The following is a 27911-nucleotide window of genomic DNA, read 5'->3' as shown; positions in this document are numbered from 1 at the left end:
GGTAGCTCGAGTTCCAAGTTTTGGGAGCTTCCATCATTTTTACCTCCTCCTCCACCTCCTCACCTCACCTCACACATCTTCCCCAACTTGACTACATCTACAGCCATGCCTCGTTTCAAAGCCCCCTCAAATCTCCCTGAGCTTGTCAAATCCACTTTCACAAAGGCTCGCTCGGAGGGTGATTTGCATTATTTCCCCACTCAAGTCGTCATCCTCAATGTTGATTCCATCCCCGTACGTGTCATCCTATCTTTGCTCACTGGATGAATGAGCACCATAAATCTACGAAACCACTGCTAACATGAAAACCAGTTCCAGCTCCGCTTCTCACCTTCTTTGGCAAACAAACCAAAGCCGCCGCCAAAGGACCTCACCAAACCTCAAAAGCCCTTTGACCCTTTTGAGAACCCACTCCCCGCTCTCAAGGTCACAGATCTTGGGCCCTCTCACTATCTCGTGCTGAACAAGTTTGCTGTTGTTCCCGAGCACTTCATTCTTGCCACCACCGAGTTCAAGCCCCAAACTCATGTCCTCGAAGAGTCTGACCTTGAGGCCACACTCGCCTGTATTGAGGCATATGAAGCTGCCAGAAGAACCCAAGCAGAACAAGGCCACCGCGATGGCACACTCGGCGGCGGTGATGGCCTCTTTGCCTTTTTCAACTGCGGTGACCACTCTGGTGCCAGCCAACCTCATCGTCACATCCAACTCCTCCCCATCGCCAGAATGAAAGATGGCTTCGAGACTGACACTCCTTGGTCTGTTCTCGCCGATCAACTCAAAACTAAGATCGTTCCGTTTGCTACCTTTGCCGAAGACATCAAACTTGGTATGTCTGGTGCGGAGTTGCACTCCACTTATCTCCGACTCTACCGCAAAGCCTGCCGGGCTGTTGCTGTTTACACCAAAGATCCCCTCCACCCTGAAGAAGCACCCGCTGAGGGTCCCACAAGAATCAGTTACAACATGGCCATGACCAAAGACACACTTGTTGTCTGCCCCCGCCTGGCAGAGGGCGTCAAGCTCCAAAGCCAGGACGGTGATATACTTGGTACCGTCGCTCTCAACGGCACTCTCCTTGCCGGCACAGCACTGGTCAAGAACGAGTTGGAGTGGGAAGCTCTCAAGAAAGATCCCCAGACGCTACGCAACGTTCTTCGGGACATCGGAGTGCCAACCACATTTGATAATGGCGGAGCGCTTCGCTTGTAGTTTTCGGCAAGCCCGCAGCCTGAAAATCCTCATGAGTTAAGGCGTGCGCTGTAAGCATCGAGTGTCAGCTATCTCAACTCAAAACTACACTTCTCAAAAACACATTCCACGCAGCTTACCTTACAAAGGGCGTGTCCATTTGAGCCAGTCATCCACAGAGCCCATCTGCTGGCGGTCCAGGCAAGCCCCGACTGCATCTCTACAACACCGTGACGGTGGCCGATACGGCGGAGAACGCGAGAGCCGACGCACCGGAAGCAACATGGAACCCATTGGTGGCCTACAAGCTCTGCTAGGGCTTCGAGTGCCGTTGAGGAATCGCCTGCTAAGAAGAAGATCGAAGACCGGCCGGGTCTGGAGCCTACAAAGCTGTACAGAGAGGCACGCAGTGGAAGGCTGCCTTGGGGTTTGGTATTCGCGTCGCGGAGCTTCATGACTTCCTTGCCACCCCTGAGGGTAATGCTTTCATGACTCAGGTTTCCGGGATGTCTGCTTCCCAGCAAATCTGGGTTGTGAGCTAGATGTGTTATTTGCAGTTGAGACCTGTGGCTGAGAGCTTATAATCACCACACAGAACTTGGTGCACCACTGCACGGGAGCCGACCTCGAATTCGACCAAGACAAACCAGCCTCCCCAGCAAATCTCTTCTAGGGACGACCGATTCCGGGGGCGGTCTCCTTGGGGACGACCAGACCCAGGAGCTGCCTCTGTGGGGGGCTGGTAAAATAGCACCTGTGGAAGTCTGCAAGATCAGGTATTGGTCATTGGTGAGGGTGATTGTGAAGAGCAGGAGGGGGGAGCCACAGAGGAGAACGATAGTGATACTATGGAGGGGTGTCCGTCCACTACCACTAACCGCCATTTCTGACCCTTTCAACGGGTCCTGGATGGAACCCTTCCATCTGAGTGGCTCCCCCATAGCTCTTGCAGAGTGTGGGGGGGTGATGAGTTGGTGGAAATGGAGGTGATTACGGGGAGCAAGGAGGGGAAGCCGCCCAAACGAAAACACCGACATTATTGAAGGGGCTCTGTCAACCCATCTGAAAAACACAAAACGCCAAGGACAGAGCCCTTTCATGGCGGCGACCCCTCAAGCTGCCTATATACAGTTGGTTTTGGAGGGGATGTCAAGGACGGGGAGGGGGCACAAAATGCGGAGGACTGGTCAAAAAGAGAACAGTGATACTGGAGGGGACTCCGTCAACATCGTTCAGCAAAAAGCCAAAGACGGATCCCCTCCGACCTCCAGTCCACGCAACCCTCCCCGTCGGACATCAACAGGTCATGGGGAGGGACAAAACCCTCTCCCACAGCCAAGTGCAATCGACCCTTCTGGTAGCAAACTACATTGTGGAATCAATGAGTGTCATCGTCAAGCGCTATTACATTGACAGAGAAGAGGGTCTTCGCCTCAAGAGGAGGACGCAGCACGCCGCTTCTACCATTCCAGTGTCCACGGCGAGAGGTTACCTCCCGTTGCTCAGGTTTCAGGCCTAGCCAGCGGCCTTCGCGCCAAGAAGCAGCGCGAGCACGCTGCGATCCGGGATGCTGGCATGACCAAGCTGTACAAGCATGTTGCCATCACCTTCAAATACAACATGGACCTCCGAGGGGGCATATTTGGTGCCTCTTCAACTGGCAGTGATGTAAGTATCTTCTGCTCCTCATCGAATCAGTTCACTAACATCTGAACGCAGGGGGGGTGGTGAGGCATCATCCGAAGGAGTCTCATTTGATCCTGAGATTCAGATGAATCCAGGATCGTTGAGGGCGCGGTCCTGAGCACCATCTAAACAACTAAGCTCCGTGTGGTGATCATAAGTTACATACATGCCTAGATCACCTCACTGCGCGTAGTAGTTTAGATGGTGCTCAGGACCTCGCCCTCAACGATGCTAGATTCATCTGAATCTCAGGGCCAAATGGGCTCCCTTCTGGAAACACTACTGCGAGGCAAACGAGCTTCCCTATCTCCCCAAGTATGCCGAGTACGGGCGCGTCGCGAATGTACGGGGCTCGGTCAAGACGTTGAGCGAAAGTCCAATGACGGAGCCCTTTCAATTGGGCGGACCCAGGAAGTGGTGAGAAGGTCGAGGGGTTGACAGGTTGTCGGGATGAGGACGATTACGAAGAACAAGGGGAAAGGGAAGCTGGGCAGATTGGGGACAGTGGGAAGGCTGTGAGGGATGAGGACGATTACGAAGAACAAGAATGGACAAATAGCAACAAACACAAACTATCGAAACACTTCACTTGGCTTTCCAAACCCATCTTCACTCGCAGTCTAGAACATTCAAGTCATACTCAACTCACTCTCGCGATGACTTCTACCATCCATGCTTTGACTCACCACACACGTTTTGCTATCCCGTGTTTCTCATGATCACCATACATCTATATAGCCTCCATCCGGATAAAGTATACACCTCATAGCGCTCTACCTGTCAATTGCTACAGTCTGGGTAAGACTTGTGTATAAACCTCATTAATGATACTTAGTTCAACCCTCCAGGATGTTGAATCGCAGTGCAAGGTATTGTGTACTAACATGTCACATCGAGATATCAGATAAGGTATAGCAAATCACCAAAGACAGTTGTTGTCGGTAATCGGTCTCATATCTTTATGTGACCATTATTCTTCATTAAAACGCCGCCAGGAAACTCAAAAGCTATTTACTGAGCCATGGTGTTGGCCTTCAGCCGGGCGATGTCACCCCGACTTCGGTTGTCGTACTTGGCCGCGATGGCCTGGGCAGAGAAGGGGTGTGAGGGCCCGAACCTGGGCATCACCTGCTCCACGCGACGCCAGAAGCCGGGGGATCCTATTTCCATTGTCCTGACCACCGCATCCACGGCCAGATGCATGACTTTGACCTGTTGAGCCATGTTAGTTCAATGTCTTGATATGAGATAGAGGTAGGTGACTTACGTCTTTGGCGGTCCAGCGCGGGGTGCGAGGACGATCGGAGGGGGGCTTCTTCATGCGGTCCCAGCCGCGGAGGGTGCTGAGGGAGGTGCTGAGCTCCCCGAGGTTCTTGATGTCGGCGTATGAGACGCCATGGAGGCGGAGGAGCCGGACGAAGCTTCGCTTCTCCTCTCGGGCGACGGGCACCGGCATGAGTCTCTGGATGAGGGAGGGGGAGGTGATCTCGTACTCGTCGAGCACCGCGCGGATCTTCTGTGCCCGGGTCTGGGCCGGCAAGACTCTACTGAGGCCGCCCACCGAACCTCCCACTACAGCATCAGGAGATTTTCGGGCCGCACCGTCAGCAGCAGGAGATTTTCGACTGGCTCCCACCCAGCCTCCCACTTCAGCAGCAGGAGATTTCGGGGCCGCACCGTCAGCAGCAGGAGATTTTTGGCTGGCTCCCACCCAGCCTCCCACTACAGCAGCAGGAGGTTTTCGACTGGCGGAATCAGGAGAGGAAGACGTTGCCTCTTGCTGGTGGTCGGAGGTGGAGGAGATGGGAGGAGATGGGAACTGTGTGCTGGTGGGAGAATCTGTACAGGGTTAGTATGGTGCACCGAAGATACAGGTCAAATGAGAGTGGAATATAACATACAGGAGGCGCAGCAGGCGCAGCTGTTGTTTGAAGGGAGGCTTGAAGGTGGCAGACGCGAGAGGTAGTTGTGTGTAAAAAAGGGCAAGGGCTCGGCCTTGATGGGAGCGAGCTGGTCTTTGGCAAGTCAGAAAAAAGCCAAGTTGGAGCGCTATGGGATGAAAGACTAGACATACCTTGGTAAAGACTGCGGTAGATGTTGGGGGAGGGGAGGATGGGCGGAGGCAGATTCGGGGGTGGGTGGTGTAGAAAGCAGTCTTGTTCAAGTTAGATCAGGACTGTAAAGACCTGCAGCATGGAAGAGGGAAATAATACCTGGGCAGCTATAATCGCTGGAAAGACTTGATGGCGGTGGACTCGGGAGGAAGTTGTGTGTGAAGTTATCTTGTCCAAGTCAGCACATGCGATGCCAAGGCGAGATAGTGTAAGGGGAGGAAGCACACCTGAGTAGCCTAGGCTACTGGTTTGACTTGAGGTGAAGCTCGAAGCGCAGAGACAAGGGTTGGAAGGGAAAAAGTGTTGTTGGCACAGAGGCAGAGGCAGAGGCTGAGACTGAGACTGAGATGTGAAGTGATGAGGAGGAAGGAAAGAAGAGTAGAAGCCAGGCCAAGTTGCGGCGTTATATAGACGAGCCAGAGAGCTCTCGTCCTCAAATTTTACCATTTCCATTGTTCCTATTGCTCTGCAAGTGCTCAATAGGAACTCAGACGTAACGTATTGTTGCTATCGTCACTGGCAATAGCTCAGTGGAGTCACCAGCCACTCTGCGTTAGTAGTGGCCCCAGACAGGTGCGAATTATGACGACAGGGCCAATGAGGGACTGAGAAGATGGACGACAATAGAGGGACAAGAGCAGAAGAGGCCAAGGCAGCAGTGCACGAGGCCAAGGAACAATAGTAGAAGCGAGACAGGGAGAAGTAGACAATGGGATATCGTTGTAGGAGCAGACTTGATGGATAGTCAAAGGTCAAAGGAGGGAAATGGGCTTCTGATATAGACAGTCAGAGCAGTGCACAAGCTCAACAGCACCAAGGCAAGAACAGTATCACAAAGTCCCCCCCTGACCTATTGACACTGGAGGATGTAGAAGGCCCAAAAGGGAAGAGTACGTGCACCTAGACCTGCGAACTTGCCTCCACACGGGGAGCTTCATTACCCCCCGAAATACCTTGTAGGCAGGCCCAGCAGCCCTGTGCGTACATACATATATACATACATACATACATACATACATACATCGCTGGCAGGGGTGGGTTGAGCTGCAGCTGAGATCTGGGCCCTAGTGGGATCTTGGAGCTAGTGACGTCTGCAGGCGGGGACAGGGGCAGCCAGCCCGGGTAGGTCGACCCGCTTATGAGAGCGGGACTTTGCAGTGTTTGCAGTTGTCGTGATGTCTAGGGGAGGGAGAGGGGAGAGAGGAGAGAGGAGATGTGGCGGTTCATGGGTATTGGATGTAATATGAGATGTGATCTATTGCTTGACGTGCTACATGATGCAGACTGAGATCGTGTAAACTCTGATAAAGGCTATGCACCATGGACGTCTCAAAAAGCCGTAGTTTAGGTGGAGATGCTGGGGGTATTCGTTCAAGGTACAACTGTCAGGCTGTGAGTATGGCCAGATCAGAGTGTGGTACGGCGAGATGCCTCTTGACACCATGGATGTAATCTGTCACTGCATAATTGACTTGTCACCAGCACAAAGGGTGAATCACAGGCACTGCAGAAGACGGAGGTAGTGGCACTTGCAAGCTGTCCGGAATGGCGGTGATAAAGTGAAAGACGTCGTGGGAGAGAGGACCAGTTACCAGAATACCGGCAGCTCAACTCCGTGGTAGCACAGTAGCAAAGTAGTACAGAGCCCAAAACCACCAAAGGCAACGACCACCAAAACAAAGAAGCCTCCGTACCTAGATCTGTAGTGACATTGCTCGATGTAACGTTTTTTTGGCGGTTTATGGAATAGGTTAGTGCTCACGCCGCAATCCAGGAACCCAGAAAACACCAAACTTCTCCACCAAACCGAATTCGGATATCTCTCGTAGCAGACGCAGTAGTTCAATCTTTATCGGAGCACCAATGCAGACACTTCGCAAGAGAAGCATCATTCCACCATTAACGGCCATACTAGCTCTTTATCCTGCTTTGTACTATCCGCACGCGTACCTACAGGCAGCCAGTCCGGTCGATTTCGCCAGAGAAAATCAAACAAGTCAGTCATGCTGCGACTTCGGTACCCAGCATAACACTTGAGCATCCAGACCACCGGGAATCATATTCCGCAATGCAAGTACTCACATCTTGACGTCTTCACCAGCATCTCCTCTCATCATAATATGCATCTGCTAACTTCTTTGTTGAGGACACCCCTTGTTTTCCCGTCGAGCCTTGCTCAAGCAAACGAACGAACGAGACACCCACTTCCAAAACCCGTTTTCCGCTCCCGTCAGCTGTCTGCTCCTCCTCCCTCTCATTTCTTCTTCTTCGCCTTGAAAAATCACATCGTTTGAGATAGAAGACAGAAAAACGTTTCTTCTTTCGAAACTACAAAGGCCACCTTTCCTCGTCAGGACGTAACTGCATACCAGCTACCCAGACTTGTGTGGTTTCACGGCATTTGTCATGTAGCCGCGTGGAAGCCCGCGTGGGAGGCGTCAAGGATGTGCGGTATAGTAGAGGGTGTCAAAAACGAAGTGAGACAGAAAACGGTCGTGGGGGGGAGCGAGGGAGGGTGTGTTGGTAGTCATGGTATGTGTGTGTGGCTCAAGCCATGTGATGAGATGCAACCTCATACTTGCGTGCGAACAGACCAGATGCAGATATCGCTTTTGGGAAATACGACGATCAGAAGGAGAAAACGGGTGCTAGATCTAAGATGATCATCAAACTGGTAATGTCGGCTTCGGGAAGACTCGACGGAGACGAGATTGGAGGAGCTCACGGGCTAACGGGTTACAGATTCTTGTTTGCAGAAGATCGAGTTTCCCTTTTCAGGAGATGAACACCACGGAAATGACGAACTCTCTCGCCATAACAATATAACATACTCCCGACCGAAGCCCAAGCCCAAGTCACTTTCCAAGATCCCCTCAGTTCGCCTCATCGGCTATCTCGAGGCCGCCATGCTGCACGAACCAGCTACATACAGACATACATATACATTTACATGTACATACCTTACATGACGCACTCGACGACCTCCACGTCTCCACACACGGCACAATAGACATGCATTGGTGAGAACGTCACGGGAAGGCTATCGCACATTGACGCTGGTTCGACTGAAAGGAGTAAAGCCTGTTTTTTTTCTAGCAGCTCCTGGCTTCTGGCTTCTTCTTCTCTTGTTCTTCTTCTCTCGGGGAAACAATGCGAAGGAGGGTCCTCATGCAAGGAGTGATCTGTCACTCACGTTTCTTTTTGCGGAGGGGGAATCCTTTCCGCAGACAGACAATTCGTCAATTACAAGAACCCTGTTTCTTGGACTTTGCTGGGACGTACTGTACGTGTAATCACTTGATCAAGAACGCGTGTATTATTCCGCGATGCATCGCATATAATACCTGTTGTGTATCCCATCAAAACATCTCTGTACGCATTCTTACTTATCCCCCGGGGCTTTCGGTTCCAGGGGCCGAGACAACGACCGTTGTGAGAAAAGTGCCAGAGCCGTTGGGAGGAAACAAGGCTTGCAGGGGTAGTCCTCTCTTGGACCGTGGCTAGCTGGACTTGGATTGTCTTGCATTCTCAGCCCGTTTTTATCTTGCGTGCATATCAGGATCGAACCGACACCCGGGGGCCGGGTCGATGGACAATTGAGATATGAGTGAGATTTTTCCTTCCTTTTTTTTATCTCCGAGAACAGGTCATATTCGATATGTATTATGCATGAAGCGAGCGTCATTCGATAGCCATTGAAACGAACGGCGCTTCCGGTTCGTTTCCCCGTTTGGTTTGATGGGCTTTTTGAAGATCTCCTCGTGTTGATCTGAGATCAGATCCGATCAATGTTTCATTGCATTAGCCAGCCTCGTTTTCAGCGGGGGCCATTTGTAGCTGTTGCAGCTGTAGTTAGGTGGTATGTAGGTAATATCGCTCATTCAAACCACATTGTGATGGTGTTGATGAACCGCGAATTGGCGTTGACGATGGCTTCATTCTGTCTCTCCTCTGCAGCTGCTACAAACGTGCTTTCACCACGTGTGCCCCTGAACTAACCGTCTTGTTCCCCCCTCAAATCTCTTTCCTGTATCTTGTCAACGACAATTGGGCGACTGCATGTTTGTCCAAACCCACACGTTTTGCCCGAAAATGGCATCAGCTACATGAATGTGGCTTTGATCTGCCTCCCTATTTCCTGCGTGGCGTTTTCTCGCAACTTCGCGTCCGGAAACGTGAAAGGGATGGAGTGTACTTGGTTAGAACGTCTACCTAGGCATGGGCCGTACCGCTCACACCGTCTTTAAAAAAAAAAAAGTCTTTAGCTTGAACCTTTGTCCTAAGGTTAAGTTGAGCTGAGTTGCTTTGGTGGGATATGATAGGTGCTCTTCAGTGTGTGGCTGCTTAGTTTCAGTTCGCAGTGTAAGAAGCAAACGTGCGAACAACACTAGGCTACTGCAAGACTTTGCACTGACAGTCCATACTTTGAAGGAGCACGGAGTACATGAACCAAATGGGGAACCTGTCTCGTTCAATGTACCCGACACTGTGGATGGCTTGAGGCACTGATAAGACTCGGCCGAGAGTTTTGTGTATGGGTGCAGGGTAGCTTAACAGCCATGACGAGACACGCACAATAAAGACTGATGGCACTCACTAAGCCACATTACACTACTTACATATATCACATAAGAGAGACATAGATATGAAGGAGGAATATGATCAGCTTTGACATGTTTTTAAAGTACCGGACAATCTCAAGCCCAGTACAACGCGTGACTATTATCGTGCCCCTAAAACTCCGATCATGTCCATTCTAAATATGCGAGCCCCCAGACAACACCCAATGACAGACAAAGAAAACACCACGCATCTATAATCCTCCTACTCTACAGTCTACACTCAATCCTCCCACTCCTCATCTAGTTGGTCAATCAACCGATTCTCGGCATCTCTATCCTGCTCTCTCCGACTCGGACTCGAGTGTACTTGTTGGTAGCCACGTCGAACGGTAAGTCGTCTCAGACAAGCCGTGAAGCAGCAAAAACAGAGTTCCTATAAAACCAAAAGAGAAAACCTCACCTGTCAGCCCCCAAATTTCTTTTATATATGAAAACAAAAATGATAACGGGAGCAAAAAAATGCAAAAGACACAGAGAGAGAAACAAAGAAATAAACTCAGGGAGAGTATCGCTCGGGCTTGGAGCCGGGGAGGAGGGGACGACGCACGCAGATGAAGCTCCAGATTCCCGCCCATAAGCTGTAGTTGGGGAGTTGTCGCCAGCCGCGGGCATGGGTCACCGTTCGGTTGTAGAAGATGCCGCCGAGGAAGTACACGAGCACCGCGATCACCACGATGAGCCCGAAGATGCTGCCGGGTCCGACGCTACCGGGCTTGTGCGGCTCTGCGTGGGCGCATGCGTGCGAGGATCGGACCTCGAAGAAATAGGCGCACTCGTCTGGGTCTGTGCCGACAAACGAGACGCTGGCAGAGGTCGTGGTTGGGTCTCTGTCGCAGTGGAAGGAAATGGTCGTCGACTTGCGTCTTCGCTTGTCCTTGGGCTTCGGTTCCTCCTCAGTGGGTTCCTCGGGTTCCGGAACGGGTGTGTAAGCCGTCAAGTCGTCATCATCCTCGAGGTACGAGTCGCGCTGGGCAGATCGTTCGTAGATAGGTTCCGTCTTGTTGACGTCGGCGCCGCAGGGAGAGCCCCCCGTGTATTGGAGAACCAACTTGCGACCACGGCTCTGTAAGTCCATTGACTCGAAACTGCCTCTGTGTTAGCTGGCGCATTCCTGCCGGCGCAATGCACCAAGTTGTGCATGTTCAAACCAACCCTATCGAGAAGACCTCGCCTCCCACCATGTAATAAGCGCTCACGTTCTGCCACAAAGGCGGCTCGACACCAACGACGTTTGTGACTGGCTCCACGACAGGACCGCAGATGTTTAATGTGAAGTTCTTGCCGTAGTCGTAGCCCTTGGAGAAGTAGTCCTTTGTCACGGCGTACTTCTTTGTGTTCTCATCGGGCACGACAGCCATGTCTGGCCGTAGATCGAAGAAGCCGCCCATGCCAGTATGTGAAGTCGCTGTACATTGTGGGACTTGGATCGTGGTTGTTGGTTGCTCTGCGACTTGAGCGCTCGCGGAACCTAGTAACGATAAAGCGAAGGGTAATGCTGGGAAGCGCATGGTGACGGACTCGATGGTTATCGATTCGAAATCGTATGAGGAGATTGAAGCCGAGACGAATGGATTGGACGTCGGGACAGATCTACTGTCTGGTTGATCGGAGCTATATGATTGCGATAGAGCCTATCATCAAAAACAATGGTCACCAAAAAAGGGGCTGATTATGAAGGGACAGTGGAGGTGCGTAAGCGGAATAACTTCACAGAGAAGACAGACACAAACAATATTAGCAGATCCAGGGCCGAGTTGAGTCGCGAGGGGTTTTGGCGATATGGAGATGGAGATGATGTATGTGATTCTCCCTGATTACGCGTTGTGGTCCCTGGGGCCTGGCTCCTGTTGCAATCCCCAAAACCTCAAACTGTCTTTTCCACAATTAGTAAAACCCGCCCTTGCCTTTGGTGCCTGCCTTGCTCAACACCCCTTGACCGGAGAATTACCTACAAGACGCATGGGGCTTGAGATCTGTGGCGGTATTTGTGGCTGGTGATTGGCCCCTTTGTAAGAGGACATTCTCCAGTATCGGGACAAGTATTTGTCCGGCAACATCATGGACTCTTGTGCCTGGGAGCTTGAAGATGTGCCGATGTCTCTTGATCCATGATTTGGTCTGGAATTTGGTTAAAAGCGATAAGATGACGAGTTGCGTATACCAAACTCAAGTAAGAGATATAAGAACTGTATTTTAATACTACAGTCAGATATTTATTGCCGAACAAATCTATTGCCGACTTCCGTCGTGTTAGTGAAACTACTAACCTAGGTACTTACAGAGTATCCAAGCTCTAATTCGCCAATTGACCTGAGACAACTGCCATTCCCGAATACGCGAATACGACAGGGGGAGCAGGGCAGCAGCGGGGCCCGAAAAAGAATACACTACGCGTTGATTAGATTAAGCTAATTCTGTGTAATTTCGTCACGACTCCCGTAAACTCGCCTTGACTTTTCTGTATATTCTTGCAAAGAGTTGATCTTGTTTCGTGAGATCAAGAGGCCTCATTATTTGAGTAGATCTCCTCAGATTTTCCTACTCAAAAAGACTTGAGCCCCTGATCTGAGTTCGTCAAAACCTCAAACATGGCTGTCAAAGATAAACAGCCGGCTTCAGAGGAGCAACACGGCTACGAGTTCTTTGGCCCGTAAGTTTCAAGTCATCTCCTTACCCTCACGCCACTCTCCAGATCACAACTAACAAATTCTCAGTCCCGGCGCCTTTGTCATATCCTTCTTCCTCCCCATCCTCGTATACGTCTTCAACTTCGTCTGCAACGACATATCAGGCTGCCCCGCGCCATCTCTGCTTCACCCCAAGACCCTATCGCTCGATGCCTTGAAACACGAAGTCGGATGGCCCAGCAATGGCGTCGCTGGCCTGGTCAGCTGGAAGGGAACCGCCGCTGTGATCGGATACAATGTCCTCTCCTTGATACTCTACCGTGTTCTGCCCGCGGTTGAAGTTGAGGGTACCGAGTTGCTCTCAGGAGGAAAACTCAAGTACCGATTCAACAGTTCGTGAAACCTGAGAATGATGAGAGGAAGACGTTTCTAACATGTTTCGCAGCTTTGTACTCTAGCACCTTCACCCTGGCCGTCCTTGCCGCTGGAACTGCTGCCCAGGGTGCCGAGTTTCCGGTCTGGACCTTCATGTCGGAGAACTTCATTCAGATCCTTTCCGCCAACATCATCTACTCCTACCTTGTGTCCACCTTCGTCTACGTTCGAAGCTTTAGCGTCAAGCCCGGAAATAAGGAGAACCGCGAGCTTGCCGCTGGAGGCCACTCCGGAAACATGCTGTACGATTGGTTCATCGGCCGTGAGCTCAACCCCCGTATTTCGATCCCTCTCATCGGTGAGGTTGATATCAAGGAGTTCCTTGAGCTTCGACCCGGAATGATGGGCTGGATTATTATGAACTGCTCGTGGTGCGCCCAGCAGTATCGCAACTATGGCTTCGTGACCGATAGCTCTATCCTCATCACGGCTGTCCAGGCCCTGTATGTCTTTGACTCTTGGTGGAATGAGCCCGCGATTTTGACTACCATGGACATCACCACCGACGGTTTCGGCATGATGCTGGCTTTTGGCGATATCGTTTGGGTGCCATATGTCTACTCGCTGCAGACCCGATATCTCTCTGTTCACCCTGTCTCTCTCGGTCCTCTCGGACTAGCCGGTATGCTGGGTCTTATCGGCCTTGGCTTCTACATCTTCCGCTCAGCCAACAACGAGAAGAACCGCTTCCGCACCAACCCCGACGATCCCAGAATCTCTCACCTCAAGTACATCCAGACCCAGAAGGGCAGCAAGCTTCTCACGACAGGCTGGTGGGGAATCGCTCGTCACATCAACTACCTGGGCGATTGGATCCAGTCGTGGCCCTATTGTCTCCCTACCGGTCTGGCCGGCTATCAAATTCTCAGCGCGGGAACTCATGCCGAGGGCGCGTGGGTTATGCGAGACGGCCGAGAGGTTATTCAGGGCGAAGCTAAGGGATGGGGCATGCTCATCACCTACTTCTACATCCTGTACTTTGCTATCCTCCTCGTTCACCGCGAGAGACGTGACGACGACAAGTGCCACCGCAAGTACGGCAAGGACTGGGAGGAGTACCGCAAGATTGTTCGATACCGAATCATCCCTGGTATCTACTGATTTATGAATGGGGTTTTTAGCTTGAGTTCAGAATAATAAGACCGAGTACCACGACGCTTGGAGACGTTGGCGGTATGACGGCCCGGAGAGGGAAAAAGTGTATTCTATGGAGTCGATGATGGCATTGATTCATGTGATGGGCTAACCAGGGGGTATCATGATGATCCTTGAAAGGATGAAATCGCATAGTCTAGAGTGAGCTGACAAACTTGCCTAGAAGGGCAGTAAGCTACCACAGAAAGCTACTTAATAATGATTTGACCGTTTAAACAACGTGCATCTGCATACCACCCAAGCTTGTGCTGCTGTGCCTTTGACTTACAACATAGCAAATCACATCCTCCTGATCCCAGACATCCAAGGAACCAGCACCAATTCACGAGCCCAGCCGGGCACCCATCACCCTCGTAGACAGCTACAGAATAATAAAACTCTTACTATTTCGCCAAGAATACAAAGATGATCACGAATTGGAATCAAACTGGAGACGGGCTCTAGGCCCGACACTCCGCGGTGGTTCTTCGGACGCAGACGATCGCTGGGGTCGGGGGTTAGTTTTCTCTGGGATGCGGGGAAGAAGTGAAAAAGTTCCAAGGGGCGGGGGAGCCAGGGCATCGTGGGGAATTTAGTGATGATGACGGGGAAATATGTAGAAAGAAATCTGGTGTTGTTTCGGCAATTGACCAAGGGAAGAAAGATTTCCCCGAAGGAGAGATACTCCGTAATTTCGTCCAAGGACTCATGCGTGAGGTGAGGCAATTGCGCCGTTTAGACTTTTTTGTGTTTTGGGTTTTACTGACTTATATTAAATTACAGGATCTGAAGAGCGGGCGTGACCTTGGTAATTTAGCTATGTCGATCGCGGTTCTGAGCTGACGAGGTGCACTCTGTAGTGCAACGTTGGGTCCGTCCAGTTCGTGTTGGGACTCTATCAGATGAGATCAACACTCTCATGATCTAAGAGGCCACAAACTTACAGCACCATCTGCCCAGTTCAGTTCCCCTGTTTATGGGTAAACAAAGGAACAATATGCACAATGCATGCACTGCAATTCGGGTCTGGTCCGAGGCAGTAGAGACGATTTGACGTCAAGAGACTCCATTCCGACTACTACGTGCCTACTCGCTCCCCTTGACACAACCACGCATCAAAGTCCATTGATGGTCAGACGAGTTCTTGAGCTGCTTCCTTTGGGTCTAAAGCTGCCTCCATCATCGGCCCTTTTTACCCCACGACCCAAGAACGAGAGCCTGTCGACAACAATTGTCCAATACCAGCCGTGATCGACCCTCCCCAGCTGCAGTCCCAAGGTCAACGCATTACATACGCTGTGGGGTACATTGACACAGCATTTGATGACGATGAACCTCTTAGCCTCTCTTCTTGGTAGTGCATTTTTCCATCTCTGCTAAGCTTCGGGAGAGGCGGCCCCCGTCCGTGAGGCGAGGCAAAGCAAGGCAAGGGATGTGCAGTGAGTGCTTGTGCTTGTTAGTGGAGTAGCATTTAGTTAGGACAGGGTTTAGAGATGCCCATGTACTGAACTTAGACTACCCTTACCTTAGCTACAAGCCTACAAGCACTGCAGCTGTCGTGCGTGTTCATCGCTGAAGCTGCACGTGGTGACAATGTTTAATCTCGTGAATATATAAATCTTAAATACCACCTCTTTTCTGAGGCTTCTCCCCCCTCTTCACACTTGTCGATAAAGTTCTTGGTTGTGGCTTGCTCCCTTCAACTTTGGTCCCCTTCATTCCAATATATTGGACTAGCCTGTGAGTCTACTTGCCGTCTCCCTCAATGTTAAATCGACGACATTGATCCCTCTCCACAGTAACAAAGGCTCACCAGTTTTATAGATAGTACATTATAGGAAGACTCGATCAATATGAAGCTGAATTGGGTCGCCGCAGCCCTGTCTATAGGTGCTGCTGGCACTGACAGCGCAGTTGCTCTTGCTTCTGCAGTTCCAGACACTTTGGCCGGTGTAAAGGTCAGTTTTTTTTAATACCTAGTACCATTTCCTCATCTACCTAATCTCAGCCTTGTTACCATATCGCCCTTGTTCGCTCGGACGCTACGCTACGCACCAAATCGCGATCATTTCCTCCCTTGCAGCCTTGTTTCCTTTTCCCGATCTTCCCTCCGCAATCAGCAGCGCCCTTGGCCTGCACAAAAACCCCCGAGACAGTCTCTTAATTGAGTTTGTCGACATCAAGTTGCTTCTCAAGTGTGTATTTGCGTGGCTGTCTACTTCTGCCTCTAGACCACCAAATCTGGGCGCAATTGACCGCTCAAACTTTGTTCGAATAAACTTTTCTATTCGAGACGCACAATTATAGAAAATGCGCCTTTCAATACTATCGACTTTATGCATGACGGCGGCTGCTGTGGCGGTTGTTGATCAGAATACTGACACTCAAAAGGTTGTCACGAGAGATACACTCGCATACTCGCCTCCTCACTATCCTTCACCATGGATGGATCCTAATGCCGTTGGCTGGGAGGAAGCTTACGCCAAAGCCAAGAGCTTTGTGTCCCAGCTCACTCTCATGGAAAAGGTCAACTTGACCACTGGTGTTGGGTAAGTCGCTCCTTGCGAACAGTGCGTCTCGATCCCCTCAGCTAACGACTCCTCAGATGGCAGGGTGAACGCTGTGTCGGAAACGTGGGATCAATTCCTCGTCTTGGTATGCGAGGCCTCTGTCTTCAGGATGGCCCCCTTGGAATTCGTCTGTCCGATTACAACAGCGCATTTCCCGCTGGAACCACAGCTGGTGCTTCTTGGAGCAAGTCTCTTTGGTATGAGAGAGGTCTCCTGATGGGCACTGAGTTCAAGGGGAAGGGTATCGATATCGCCCTCGGTCCTGCGACTGGTCCTCTTGGTCGCACTGCTGCTGGTGGACGAAACTGGGAGGGCTTTACCGTTGACCCTTATATGGCTGGCCACGCCATGGCCGAGGCCGTCAAGGGTATCCAAGATGCAGGTGTCATTGCTTGTGCTAAGCATTACATCGCAAACGAGCAAGGTAAGCCAATTGGACAGCTTGGGAAACTGACAGAGAACTGACCCCGTTGTAGAGCACTTCCGACAGAAGGGCGAGGTCCAGTCCCTCAAGTACAACATCTCCGAGTCTCTCTCCTCCAACCTGGACGACAAGACTCTGCACGAGCTCTACGCCTGGCCCTTTGCTGATGCCGTCCGAGCTGGTGTTGGTTCCATCATGTGCTCTTACAACCAGATCAACAACTCGTACGGTTGCCAGAACTCCAAGCTCCTCAACGGTATCCTCAAGGACGAGATGGGCTTCCAGGGCTTCGTCATGAGCGATTGGGCAGCCCAGCACACCGGTGCCGCTTCTGCCGTCGCTGGCCTCGATATGAGCATGCCTGGTGACACCGCGTTCGACAGCGGATATAGCTTCTGGGGTGGAAACCTGACTCTTGCTGTCATCAACGGAACCGTTCCCGCCTGGCGAGTTGATGACATGGCTCTGCGAATCATGTCAGCCTTCTTCAAGGTTGGAAAGACAGTAGAGGACCTCCCCGACATCAACTTCTCCTCCTGGACCCGCGACACTTTCGGATTCGTCCATACATTTGCTCAAGAGAACCCTGAACAGGTCAACTTTGGAGTCAACGTCCAGCACGACCACAAGAGCCACATCCGAGAAGCCGCTGCTAAGGGAAGCGTCGTCCTTAAGAACACCGGATCCCTTCCCCTCAAGAACCCCAAGTTCCTCGCTGTCATTGGCGAGGACGCTGGTCCCAACCCTGCTGGACCCAATGGTTGTGGTGACCGTGGTTGTGACAATGGTACCCTGGCTATGGCCTGGGGCTCGGGAACTTCTCAATTCCCTTACTTGATCACACCCGATCAAGGACTCTCAAACCGAGCTACTCAGGATGGAACTCGATACGAGAGCATCTTGACCAACAACGAATGGGCCTCAGTACAAGCTCTTGTCAGCCAGCCCAACGTGACCGCTATCGTTTTCGCCAACGCCGACTCTGGTGAGGGCTACATTGAGGTCGACGGAAACTTCGGCGATCGCAAGAACCTCACCCTCTGGCAACAGGGAGACGAGCTGATCAAGAACGTCTCGTCCATATGCCCCAACACCATTGTAGTTCTGCACACCGTCGGTCCTGTCCTACTCGCCGACTACGAGAAGAACCCCAACATCACTGCCATTGTCTGGGCTGGTCTTCCCGGCCAAGAATCTGGCAATGCCATCGCTGATCTCCTCTACGGCAAGGTAAGCGGTGGCCGATCACCCTTTACTTGGGGCCGCACCCGTGAGAGCTACGGTACCGAGGTTCTTTATGAGGCGAACAACGGCCATGGCGCTCCTCAGGATGACTTCTCTGAGGGTGTCTTCATTGACTACCGTCACTTCGATCGACGATCTCCCAGCACCGATGGAAAGAGCTCTCCCAATAACACCGCTGCTCCTCTCTATGAGTTCGGTCACGGCCTGTCTTGGACCACCTTCGAGTACTCTGACCTCAACATCCAGAAGAACGTCGAGAATCCCTACTCTCCTCCTGCTGGCCAGACCATCCCCGCCCCAACCTTTGGCAACTTCAGCAAGAACCTCAACGACTACGTGTTCCCCAAGGGTGTCCGATACATCTACAAGTTCATCTACCCCTTCCTGAACACCTCCTCATCCGCCAGCGAGGCATCCAACGACGGCGGCCAGTTTGGTAAGACTGCCGAAGAGTTCCTCCCTCCTAACGCCCTCAATGGCTCAGCCCAGCCTCGTCTCCCCTCTTCCGGTGCCCCAGGTGGTAACCCTCAATTGTGGGACATCTTGTACATCGTCACAGCCACAATCACCAACACAGGCAACGCCACCTCCGACGAGATTCCCCAGCTGTATGTCAGCCTCGGTGGCGAGAATGAGCCCGTCCGTGTCCTCCGCGGTTTTGACCGTATCGAGAACATTGCTCCCGGCCAGAGCGCCATCTTCAATGCTCAATTGACCCGTCGCGATCTGAGCAACTGGGATACAAATGCCCAGAACTGGGTCATCACTGACCACCCCAAGACTGTGTGGGTTGGAAGCAGTTCTCGCAAGCTGCCTCTCAGCGCCAAGTTGGAGTAAGAAAGCGAACAAGGGTATATTTTGGACTGCAATCTTTTGGGAGGACATAGTAGCCGTGCGCCAGTTACGTCAATGGCCGGTGAAGTTATTTTCGCTTAGCTTGATGAATAGAATCACGCACTTTTTTGAACCGACTCCGTTGTTCGTGATGTCTTGTTCGGTTGGGCTACCTACAGCCTCGGGCATAGTACTCAATTTCCATCAAAGAACAATTGCATTTAATGATGAGGCATAAATTCATTGGATAAGCACTGACATATGTAAGCCATTGCGGGCCCTCATCATGACAGTCAACAATACACCCAGCTCTGCGACATATTAGTACTCCTCGCGATGACTTCCATACTTTTTTAGTGGCATCATACGCCCACTATTGTGTTTGATTCAAAGACGTCTTTCTTATTCTTGATCGTGCCCGCTTTATTTGGACCTTTAGCAGCTCCGAGCCTATTCTCTCCCTACTACCAAAGGAGCATTCTCAGTGGGAATCACAGAGGATTCTCGGGCCAAATCACTGGTGATACGAGCCAGCTCATCTACTTAACCGCGGAAATGGACTCTCCGCGCGTAGCAGTGATCAAGATGAATGATTAGTTCCGCATCAAATGCAATTATCAAGAGTCACCAGCATGGGATAATAGGGGATGTTGAGAGTCTCTGATTATGGATGGGCACCCTATCCCTGAGTCCAATCGTTCTTGCTTCGGGTAACAAGGGCCGACACGATGATCTGATTGAGATTCAAGGACTCCCTTCACCATATTTAAACATGCACGCTGGAACAAAGCCGTTGTTTCATAATAGTTGGCTACGTCTTCGGTGGAGGATTGAAGTCGGAAGAATAGTTCGTGCATTCTTCGTGATCTGGGGCCAGAAATGCCTGGCCGGGAACTCAATGTTAGTTTGAGCTCTAAAAAGACTTTCAGGAAGCGGTTCAGAAAGCAGAAGGGAGGCAGGTGGCTTTATAATGGGAGATGAGAAGCATATGGCAGAGCTGAAGATGCGTATGAGGCTGGAAGCAGCGATTGGATCTCGGCATTGCAAAAATGATCCCCAAGAGTCTAGCAAGCGTAATCTCGGCCATTTTAGCTCCATTTCTCGTGTGAGCTAGCAATGTACGCGTGGAACAGATCCGACCAAAATCATAGGAGCAACGATGTGTTGTGTAAGGCAAGTGGAGTATTAGATCGAGCAGTCTGTATAGATTATGGACTCTCAAAACTAAAAGAAATTCAGACTGGGGCATCTAGGGAGACTTAGCTATCAAAAGGGTAATGGCAGATCGTAAAATGAACAACAAGTCGAAAGCTAGACTTGGTCATTAGGGGCTAGGATGGACGTCATTCCTTAGACCCGGCAGTTTGCCTCAGAACGTCACACAGGCGGCTGGGCATACACCGATTAACTTCGAAATTGCAAATAAGTTAATTACGCATCTGTATTCGCGAGTGTGAATTGGGCTCGAGCAAGAACTTGTGTAGTTCTTTTCGGCAAATCCTCTGAATACCCCAAGGGCAGCATGATCCATCCAGCACATGCCCAAGAGATAGTTTGATTCCAAGCAAGTGTAGCGTCGGCAGATACCATAGATGCCTTAAACGATTCCCTTGGCCAATGTTCACTAGAGATCATACGTCAGAAGATGACTCGCAACTTTAACCGAGAAGGGACAGGGGAACCAACCTTGCACTTTGATTTGGGAGGCACAGGCCTGACAGTCATGAAAAGAGCATTGTTTTTCCGAAGTTGATAGCCAACCGATATCTGGCCTGGGCCATCCACCTTTCTGTTGCATTCCTTGCATCTCGACTGAGTGTCCTTGAAATGAGGCAACCCCATGAACATCATCTTTTCAGCAACTCGCATCTGAGTTGAATACTTCTCCTGTGGTATATAAAATGACGCGTACATCGGGGGCGATGGATTGTGCTTTAAACTTGATCAGTATTGATAAAACAGTCCAGATTTTGACCAGTGTTTCATGCTCTGAGACATATCTAGAGATACAAGTCGAGACAAGGGTGGTGACGAACCTGAAGTGCTTCGGTGTATGGCGTATGCAATGATTGCGAAAACAGGGTTGGAAGTCTATGTCTCGATCAGGGGCTCGAATGTGTTCTTCGTGGAGACGTCAGAATTCTGTAGAGGGGACGTGTGATGTGATCCGGGAGTTGAGGGGGGTTGAGTTCATATCGGGCGAGCCATGAGCAACCTGCCGATGGAAATTTCAGATGAGAAACCTGTACGCATACACAAGTAACCATCATTATTCAGATCTAACAACGTGATTTAATTTCCAGTACTTGTGAACTTCCGGTCTTCTTGTCGTCGGAAGACACCACCCTGAGGTCTTGGAGGTGGTTCGCCCTGGCAGCATTTTGATTTTTCATTACTGCACATGATACCACACTTTCTCCCTGCCTCCTGGTGCTTGGGCTGAGCTATTCTCCAATAATTCAAACTGCTCCGAAGAAGTCATAGTCAACGCCCCGTGGCGAAATGTGTCTTTGTGCAACAAAGGAGATACAGAAGGGAAGGGAAACAGAACGACCGTTGGTCCTACAGTTTCTCATAAGGGAGAAATTCCTACCGAAGAAAGCACCTCAACGGCCTTGTGCCACGTTGCTGCTTCCCTCCGTCTATTTCGTTCGATCTAACCAGTGATCATACCAACTGCCGATGACTTGGGAAAGAAGATTTTCATAGATTCGGTCCGATGAAGACGCCCTGAGATGGCACCAGAGCATGTGGTCTGATCTGCCTATTGCCGAGGCGATATGGTCACACAATCGGCTATGCAGAAGATTGCTTGGTTAGTAGTTCCTGGGATTCGATGGATATGCTTAGGTGAGCATTCCATAACCCCTGACAGCTCAAAGTGGGATCTCAAACTGGCAGATCTTGCGAAGATGTGGAGGAAGGACAATGTGCAAGGGTCAAGGTCATATTTAAATGCTTCGACACCCGCTCTCGAGATATGTCGCTGAGATGGACGCAGCTGAGAGACAGGTGACGGCGGGCCCGATTGTTGTCAATCATCAATGAGTCAATGTAGGGATGGTGTCGGTTCAGGTAAGAAGCCTCGTTATTATGTCCTATGCTGCGTTTGTGTATGACTGACGAATTGGAAGCAGTGCTTGCGAGTGAAGGCATCGACGATCGTTTGGTGGCTCAAGAAATCAGATTGCCTGCGTTGATGAGTACCTGTCCTTTCATAGACGGTTAGGCGTCAAGCTTGTACCTCGATTGGGTCTGGGCGAACCATGGCTACCCATTTGGTCTGATGTCCTTGGTTCAACTCAAGCCACCTCGCATGGTGAAGTGTCGTCTTACTCTCGCCATGATCATACCATGATCGCTGCCTTGGTCGTGCTCCAGAAGCCGACGCCGTCACTACATTTTGTCATCAGACTTGTTTCGAAGGATGGCTGATAGCTAGCGCGAGCCTGTTGTATTCAGACTGAAGCTGTCGTGGCTCCCGCCGAGTCTATCAGCACAGGTATCTATGTTGGTCAGCCGTCAGGTGAGTTTGTACTATCAGACTATCAGTCATGATGCGCGTCAGCTAATCAGATGTGAGAACAAACGAGACTGACGTGACAAAGTATAGAATGTCCGTCATTTGGTGATCCAAGCGGAATCGCTATCTGCGTTGGTGTTTGTCTACCAAGTACGAACATCTCCAAAGCGCTGTCACACGGAGTAGCGCAAGTTCATGCGCGTTAGTGCAACGGGTTTGTGCAGCGCTTGAAACGATCATATGATATCGGCAGTTGTTTTGTTGGATCCAGCGAGTGTTGTTAGTTGCGAGATCAAAAATCACAAAAAGATGTTGCGTTCTAGGGGGAAGGCGGCAAGATGCATGAGGCGACAAAGTGGGACTGAAGTTCGGCAGGAGCCAAGGAAGCAGACGGGAGCTTGTTGGGGGAAGTGGATAGCGCATTTTGACTGACTACCTACCTTAGAAGGCCCCTGAAAATGGTTGGTTCTTCTTGCCTTAGCAAATATCAAAAACACATTCTTCATCTCCTCTCCCAACGACTGCCTGTGACCACTTTCACTGCCTAAACTCGCACAACAACAACAATAACATCATGTTTCAAGTAAGGCTTTCTCTAGATTGCAAAGAGTGCGTGGCAAGCATGTCGGGAGTTCCATTAACAAACATCACAGAATCGACCGATTTCCTTCTGCGACGTCTACAGGCGCCCTTTGCCATCGATCAAATATCGAATTTCGTTTTCTATCATTCTAGCTCCATCTGTCCATCAGATTCCTATATCATGAGAACAAGATGAAGCGTTGAGAGCCTCAGGCAAGCAGTACAAGCATCAGTTGCTTCGTAAATTCTCCGATATTGTGACATGTTTGTAAACTGAAGCACAAGAGTAACTGGCCCATTGCTATTACGACATACCAACAAGAGATTCTGACAGAAATAGATCTCCATGAGAGCAAGTCGACATGAGACCTTGTGTCTAGCGCTCAGGACGCCTTATGACAAATACTGCACTTGTTTTACGACCGCAAGACACCTTGGCCAGTTACATGGTTGCCTTGCTGGTATGGAATCTGCGCGCTGCAAACAACCTGTGACGAACACCGGCCATATCTCTCAAGATCAAAGAACGACTGATACTAGCCATCTCTCAGCGGGTACAGAGCTTGAGATAGCAAAGTCATTCAACTCAAGTGATCAAGCTACGACATTATTCGCTACACGAGCACAATCACAGTCACAGCATGCAGAACTATGAGGCTCAAGGCATGAAGTTTGGACCCCCATCCTTTCTGTTTGGCGGTTGCCTCATACACTTCAGTGCTGTCTGGTATGGAGAAAGAGTTGACTACCAAGAAGGAGGGTGGTGCCGATATCAGTACTTGAGTGCAGTCAGACAAGGAGCGAATGTTGAAAGGTCGATGCTGTGGATTGACTCCGAAGCCTCCTAAGTTTGCAATTGCTGAGAACTTAACTAGCGATGATTGCTGGGCGAACTTCCATCAACCCACCAAGGGAGCTTTGGTTGACGAGTCTCAACCGTGATCTTTCATGGCGTCGACTCGTGGCTGGTTTCTTTTGACAAAGTTAAGTTACCATGGATTCTGATACTGCGCCTCATTATCTATCACAACGGGCAGAGGGAGCCAAGGTGTACAGGCAGGCAACATTTGTGTCCTTGGCTCCCGGGGTATTACAATACCAAGCATACTATGGAATTTCAGCCTGTGTGTAACTCCTTTCAACATAGCTACACGAAAGGAACTGGATTAAGCCTCTAGCGAATCTGCCTGATTTCGGCTAATTCGTGCCTTGACCTCAGTCAGTGTCGAGGATTTGGGAGGGCGCTGAGCCCAGAGCTATATAGGATGGATAAGTCCCCCCGAGATACAGTTGTCAAAACTCACAATTTGACGAATTCGACTAAGTAGGTTCCCATATTGGTCAAACTGAACTTCTTTGGATCATCGACATATCTCGGTATACTGTTACCTTGGCAAGTATATATCTTGTCAAGCATCTACTATTCCCACTCTACATCTACAACGCTGGCAATCCTGCATACCAGTACCAAATCTCTCATCATGGGCAGCAATGGCAGAAGCAATAAGAGCCGGAGCAGTAGGAGCAGTAAAAGAGCTCCCGCTGAATGCAGTGTACCTAAGTGCGATCGCCCAGTAGGGGTTTACAGCAATGGCAAGGACGCAGAATATTGCAAACCCCGTGAGCGTGTCCTTGAAGTCTTATCGAAGTCAATTACTTACCGTGCCTCAGATTCTTGCGCATTTGGATCCGGTTGTAATACTCGCACGGGCTCAAAAGATAAGTTCTGCGACAACCGTGAGTAGCCTTTTATCCTCTTCCCCCCCCTTTCCCCCCAGCAAGATGGCTGACTCCTCTCAAGACGCTAAGTGCGCTTGGCTTAAATGCAGTACGAAACTCTTAGATGTCGAAGGAGATGACTTTAAATACTCTAATATTGGTCACGGCCCTTGGCTCTGTCGCGATCGTAAGTCACTTATCCCAAGCCGAGTCCCAAACGCAAATGCTGATGTTCCCAGACTCATGTAAGGCGAAAGTCAAAGACAAGCAGTGCTATGAGGAACGCGACAAGAACTCTCAGTACTGCAAAGAGCACTCCAAAGAGTTCCAGTGCAAGATGCCGAAATGCGACTCCGACCGGGATGGTTCTGAACGGTACTGTAAGAAACATCATTGTGAAGTGGACGACTGCCACCGTCGAACTCTCACCTTAACAGATGGTGAAATGTCGGGTCGAGACAAGAAAAAGTGCTATCAGCATCAACACTGTGAAGCCTCGAGAGACTGCAAGAATTACTCTCAGTGGGATTCCAACAAAACTCCAACCAGGCTCTGTGCGAACCATTCCAAATGCGAGTTCTTCCAGGGCTGCAACGGCTTTGTCCAAGGGGATTCGAAATTCTGTACTGATCATGAGTGCGATCAACAATGCTGCCTGCAGCCTCGAGATGCTCATAACGGTCTGGTTATGAGATGGTGTCATATGCGTAGGTATTTGCTTTCCAGGTCTTTACAAAGCTAACAATCCAATGTAGACTTATGCTCCGCACCTGGATGCCCTGACTTTGCCAACGGACATGGTCACGCCTACCCCCAGAAATGCTTCCGACATACTTGTCAAAGAGGAGACTGTTCAGAAATCGTCCAGGACAGCAATCCCAACTCTCATTTCTGCCAAACTCATGCCTGCGCCGACCCTGCATGTACTTGTGAGTCAACAATACCTGGTGGATATTGCGTTTCTCATGGATGCACCACCCCAGGCTGCCGTGCCCCCCGAGAACGCGGTTCTCCATTCTTCCCCTACCTTTGCACGCGTCATGGGGGAGCGAGAGAGGAACAAGAGAGTTACTATTATCCTTCCACTGCTCGTTCTCGAACAACATCTCGCTCGGGGAGTAGGACTAGTAGTCATGACTCCCGGCGCATTCCGAGGACATTTCGCCAACAGCATTACCATTACCCAACATATCAGGATCCGGTTCAGGCCTCAGAAGCTGATCGTCGATATGAATCGTATGATAACGTAGATGATCATTACCAGAGGATGCCAAGATCAAGTTGGTACGATTGACCGGTTTAGGGTCTTAGACACGATGGGGAACGGGAGGAAAGAGTTTGGTACTAGATCTGACAAGGCGCATACGTCACGGGTCATCAACAGCACATGGGATCGCGGTTACATTGCATTCTGTTTCCTGAAGGGGGGTTATAACTTGCACACGCCTAGATAGATAGACAGATACAGCTGGGCCTAATGGGTTCGAGACCTAACCATCTGGTTCACAAGGCTCGAGGTGAGGAGGCAGCGGGGAAGCCGTGTGGTACAGCATATACTCGACAAGACCCCAGTAGATGTCAGATATTCTTGTATTTAAGCATAGTTATTTATGTCTTGATAAGCTATTGATCCCTGCTGAAATGTGATGAAGCTTGCCGAGTGTAACACGGGACAGTTTGGGGTGAGTCCTGAATAGGTAGGTGAAAGAACAGCGAGGGGAGAAGAAGGGGAGGCGTTTGTTGAGTCGTGTCCATAACCCCACTTCTAATACAGGTTGTTTCTGGATAGCTTCTTATGGGGATACCTGCTGTTCCTCCATGGATGCCCTTGTTCTCCATGTTTGCGTCGTTTGGGCATGACGTTCTTGTGTTCGGTGGGATGAGTTGAGTCATCTGCCTTGTCGCTCAGGCTTTCCTCGCCATCGGATTTATTATCATCGTTGCTTTCGTCGTCAGAACCGATCACTTGCTGGCTGTGGGTGGCCCCCTGACTGGGCTTAGGGGTGGGAGTTGAGGTATGGCTGCGATTGGCCCTCTGCTTGCCCTGAGGTGTCGGAGTTGAGGATGAGGGTGTGGCAGTGCCAGTGGAATGCATCATCCTGTAGTTACATATTTTGGGCTTTTTAGGCGGCATCGTTCAAATACGATTAGTGCACGCTGCAATGCCGAATCGCTGACGTCTGGGTATCACGTCGACCATCTAGCCATTCGACCCGAGCCTAGATTATATCCGCTGACTTGGTAGCATCTCAATAATTGCTTTTTTCGCAGCTCCCCCTGGTACGCCAGATGACATCCTTTTCCCCTGTATTCTCCTCCGACACCTTCTCGAAGTTCACATCCGAGGGCTTGGCTTGTTTGTAGGAGATCGCATCAGGCTTCTTAAACACACGTGGTCGTATCTTGGCCCCGCAGATACAGCCGATTATCTTCCCGTTGCCGTCACAGATAAATTTGTGGTAGCTGGTGTTTTGGGTTCGAGGACGGTATATATGGGTTTGGAATCCAGGGAAGGTGGTCATTATATACATGGTGTTGGGAAATCGAGATAACTGATGTCGTAGTGGTTTATGAAGATAAGGTGGCCAAGATGAAAGAGCTTTTTATGTAGGAAATGGAAGTATTTATACCTGTTTACGAATTTATAAGCATTTGGTATGAAAGTTTGGTGATTTGACTTTATCGTGAATTCTTTGTAGGACCGGTGTATAGAAAAGGATCCTCATGAAAGCTTAAAAGATATGATGATGCCACTGTACCAATGGACTTATCAGAATGAATAGATAAAGTTTCATGTCCAATATAACACGCAAGCATATGATTAGATAGCTGCAGGAAATGTGTTGGTTGCAAGGCTTATATTTGGCCACCTAGCAAACACTTCGCAAAGCAACTTCAAGCCTGACATAAAATACCCAATGCCAGCACAACAAGTGTCATAACCTCTAAGTTTTCAGTTTGCCCTTGGGTTCCCATTTACGTCAAATGGCCCTTTGTATACATTACAAAGAATGAAGTAGGGGGTAAACGCCTAAAGCTACTCAAGTTACCGTTTGGCTTACCACCTCTTCTCGTGCTACGAAATGTTTGACTTTTGGAAACTTCCAAGTATTCTACAGGCATCCGCATGTTGCACTTAAAGTTCATCCACATGTGTATCGATATGATTTGATACCTGACATGGAGTTTTTGTAAACTGCCCCCT

General features: G+C 50.3%; 6 protein-coding genes across 6 annotated transcripts; 4 read left to right on the top strand and 2 right to left on the bottom strand.

The window, feature by feature from the left end:
- Nucleotides 1-105: 105 nt before the first annotated feature.
- On the top strand, nt 106-3122 carry FSUBG_481 (5 5 P-1 P-4-tetraphosphate phosphorylase 2; the record flags this gene model as incomplete). The annotated part of the gene is made up of 7 exons (XM_036682838.1): nt 106-234; nt 313-1208; nt 1327-1516; nt 1590-1724; nt 2608-2859; nt 2911-2918; nt 3074-3122. 7 exons carry the CDS (start codon nt 106-108, stop codon nt 3120-3122), a joined length of 1659 nt encoding a protein of 552 aa, XP_036544004.1.
- Nucleotides 3123-3888: 766 nt separating this feature from the next.
- On the bottom strand, nt 3889-5444 carry FSUBG_480 (uncharacterized protein; the record flags this gene model as incomplete). Its single annotated transcript, XM_036682827.1, has 5 exons — nt 3889-4089; nt 4145-4716; nt 4779-4887; nt 4952-5032; nt 5091-5444. 5 exons carry the CDS (start codon nt 5442-5444, stop codon nt 3889-3891), a joined length of 1317 nt encoding a protein of 438 aa, XP_036544003.1.
- Nucleotides 5445-10109: 4665 nt separating this feature from the next.
- Nucleotides 10110-11121, bottom strand: FSUBG_479 (mannose 6-phosphate receptor-like protein; the record flags this gene model as incomplete). Its single annotated transcript, XM_036682815.1, has 2 exons — nt 10110-10698; nt 10766-11121. 2 exons carry the CDS (start codon nt 11119-11121, stop codon nt 10110-10112), a joined length of 945 nt encoding a protein of 314 aa, XP_036544002.1.
- Nucleotides 11122-12201: 1080 nt separating this feature from the next.
- On the top strand, nt 12202-13776 carry FSUBG_478 (Delta(14)-sterol reductase; the record flags this gene model as incomplete). The annotated part of the gene is made up of 3 exons (XM_036682804.1): nt 12202-12263; nt 12328-12632; nt 12686-13776. 3 exons carry the CDS (start codon nt 12202-12204, stop codon nt 13774-13776), a joined length of 1458 nt encoding a protein of 485 aa, XP_036544001.1.
- A 1886-nt stretch (nt 13777-15662) lies between these two features.
- FSUBG_477 (beta-glucosidase) lies at nt 15663-18885 on the top strand (the record flags this gene model as incomplete). The annotated part of the gene is made up of 4 exons (XM_036682793.1): nt 15663-15767; nt 16201-16358; nt 16415-16803; nt 16856-18885. 4 exons carry the CDS (start codon nt 15663-15665, stop codon nt 18883-18885), a joined length of 2682 nt encoding a protein of 893 aa, XP_036544000.1.
- Nucleotides 18886-24769: 5884 nt separating this feature from the next.
- Nucleotides 24770-25956, top strand: FSUBG_476 (uncharacterized protein; the record flags this gene model as incomplete). Its single annotated transcript, XM_036682782.1, has 4 exons — nt 24770-24893; nt 24946-25086; nt 25144-25391; nt 25462-25956. 4 exons carry the CDS (start codon nt 24770-24772, stop codon nt 25954-25956), a joined length of 1008 nt encoding a protein of 335 aa, XP_036543999.1.
- Between the last annotated feature and the right edge of the window lie 1955 nt (nt 25957-27911).

This window comes from Fusarium subglutinans (assembly GCF_013396075.1).
Source record: "Fusarium subglutinans strain NRRL 66333 chromosome Unknown NRRL66333_c0000002, whole genome shotgun sequence".
NCBI lineage: Eukaryota > Fungi > Ascomycota > Sordariomycetes > Hypocreales > Nectriaceae > Fusarium > Fusarium subglutinans.
Note: the sequence above shows the minus strand (reverse complement) of the source record. Positions and strands in the feature narration are given on the sequence as shown.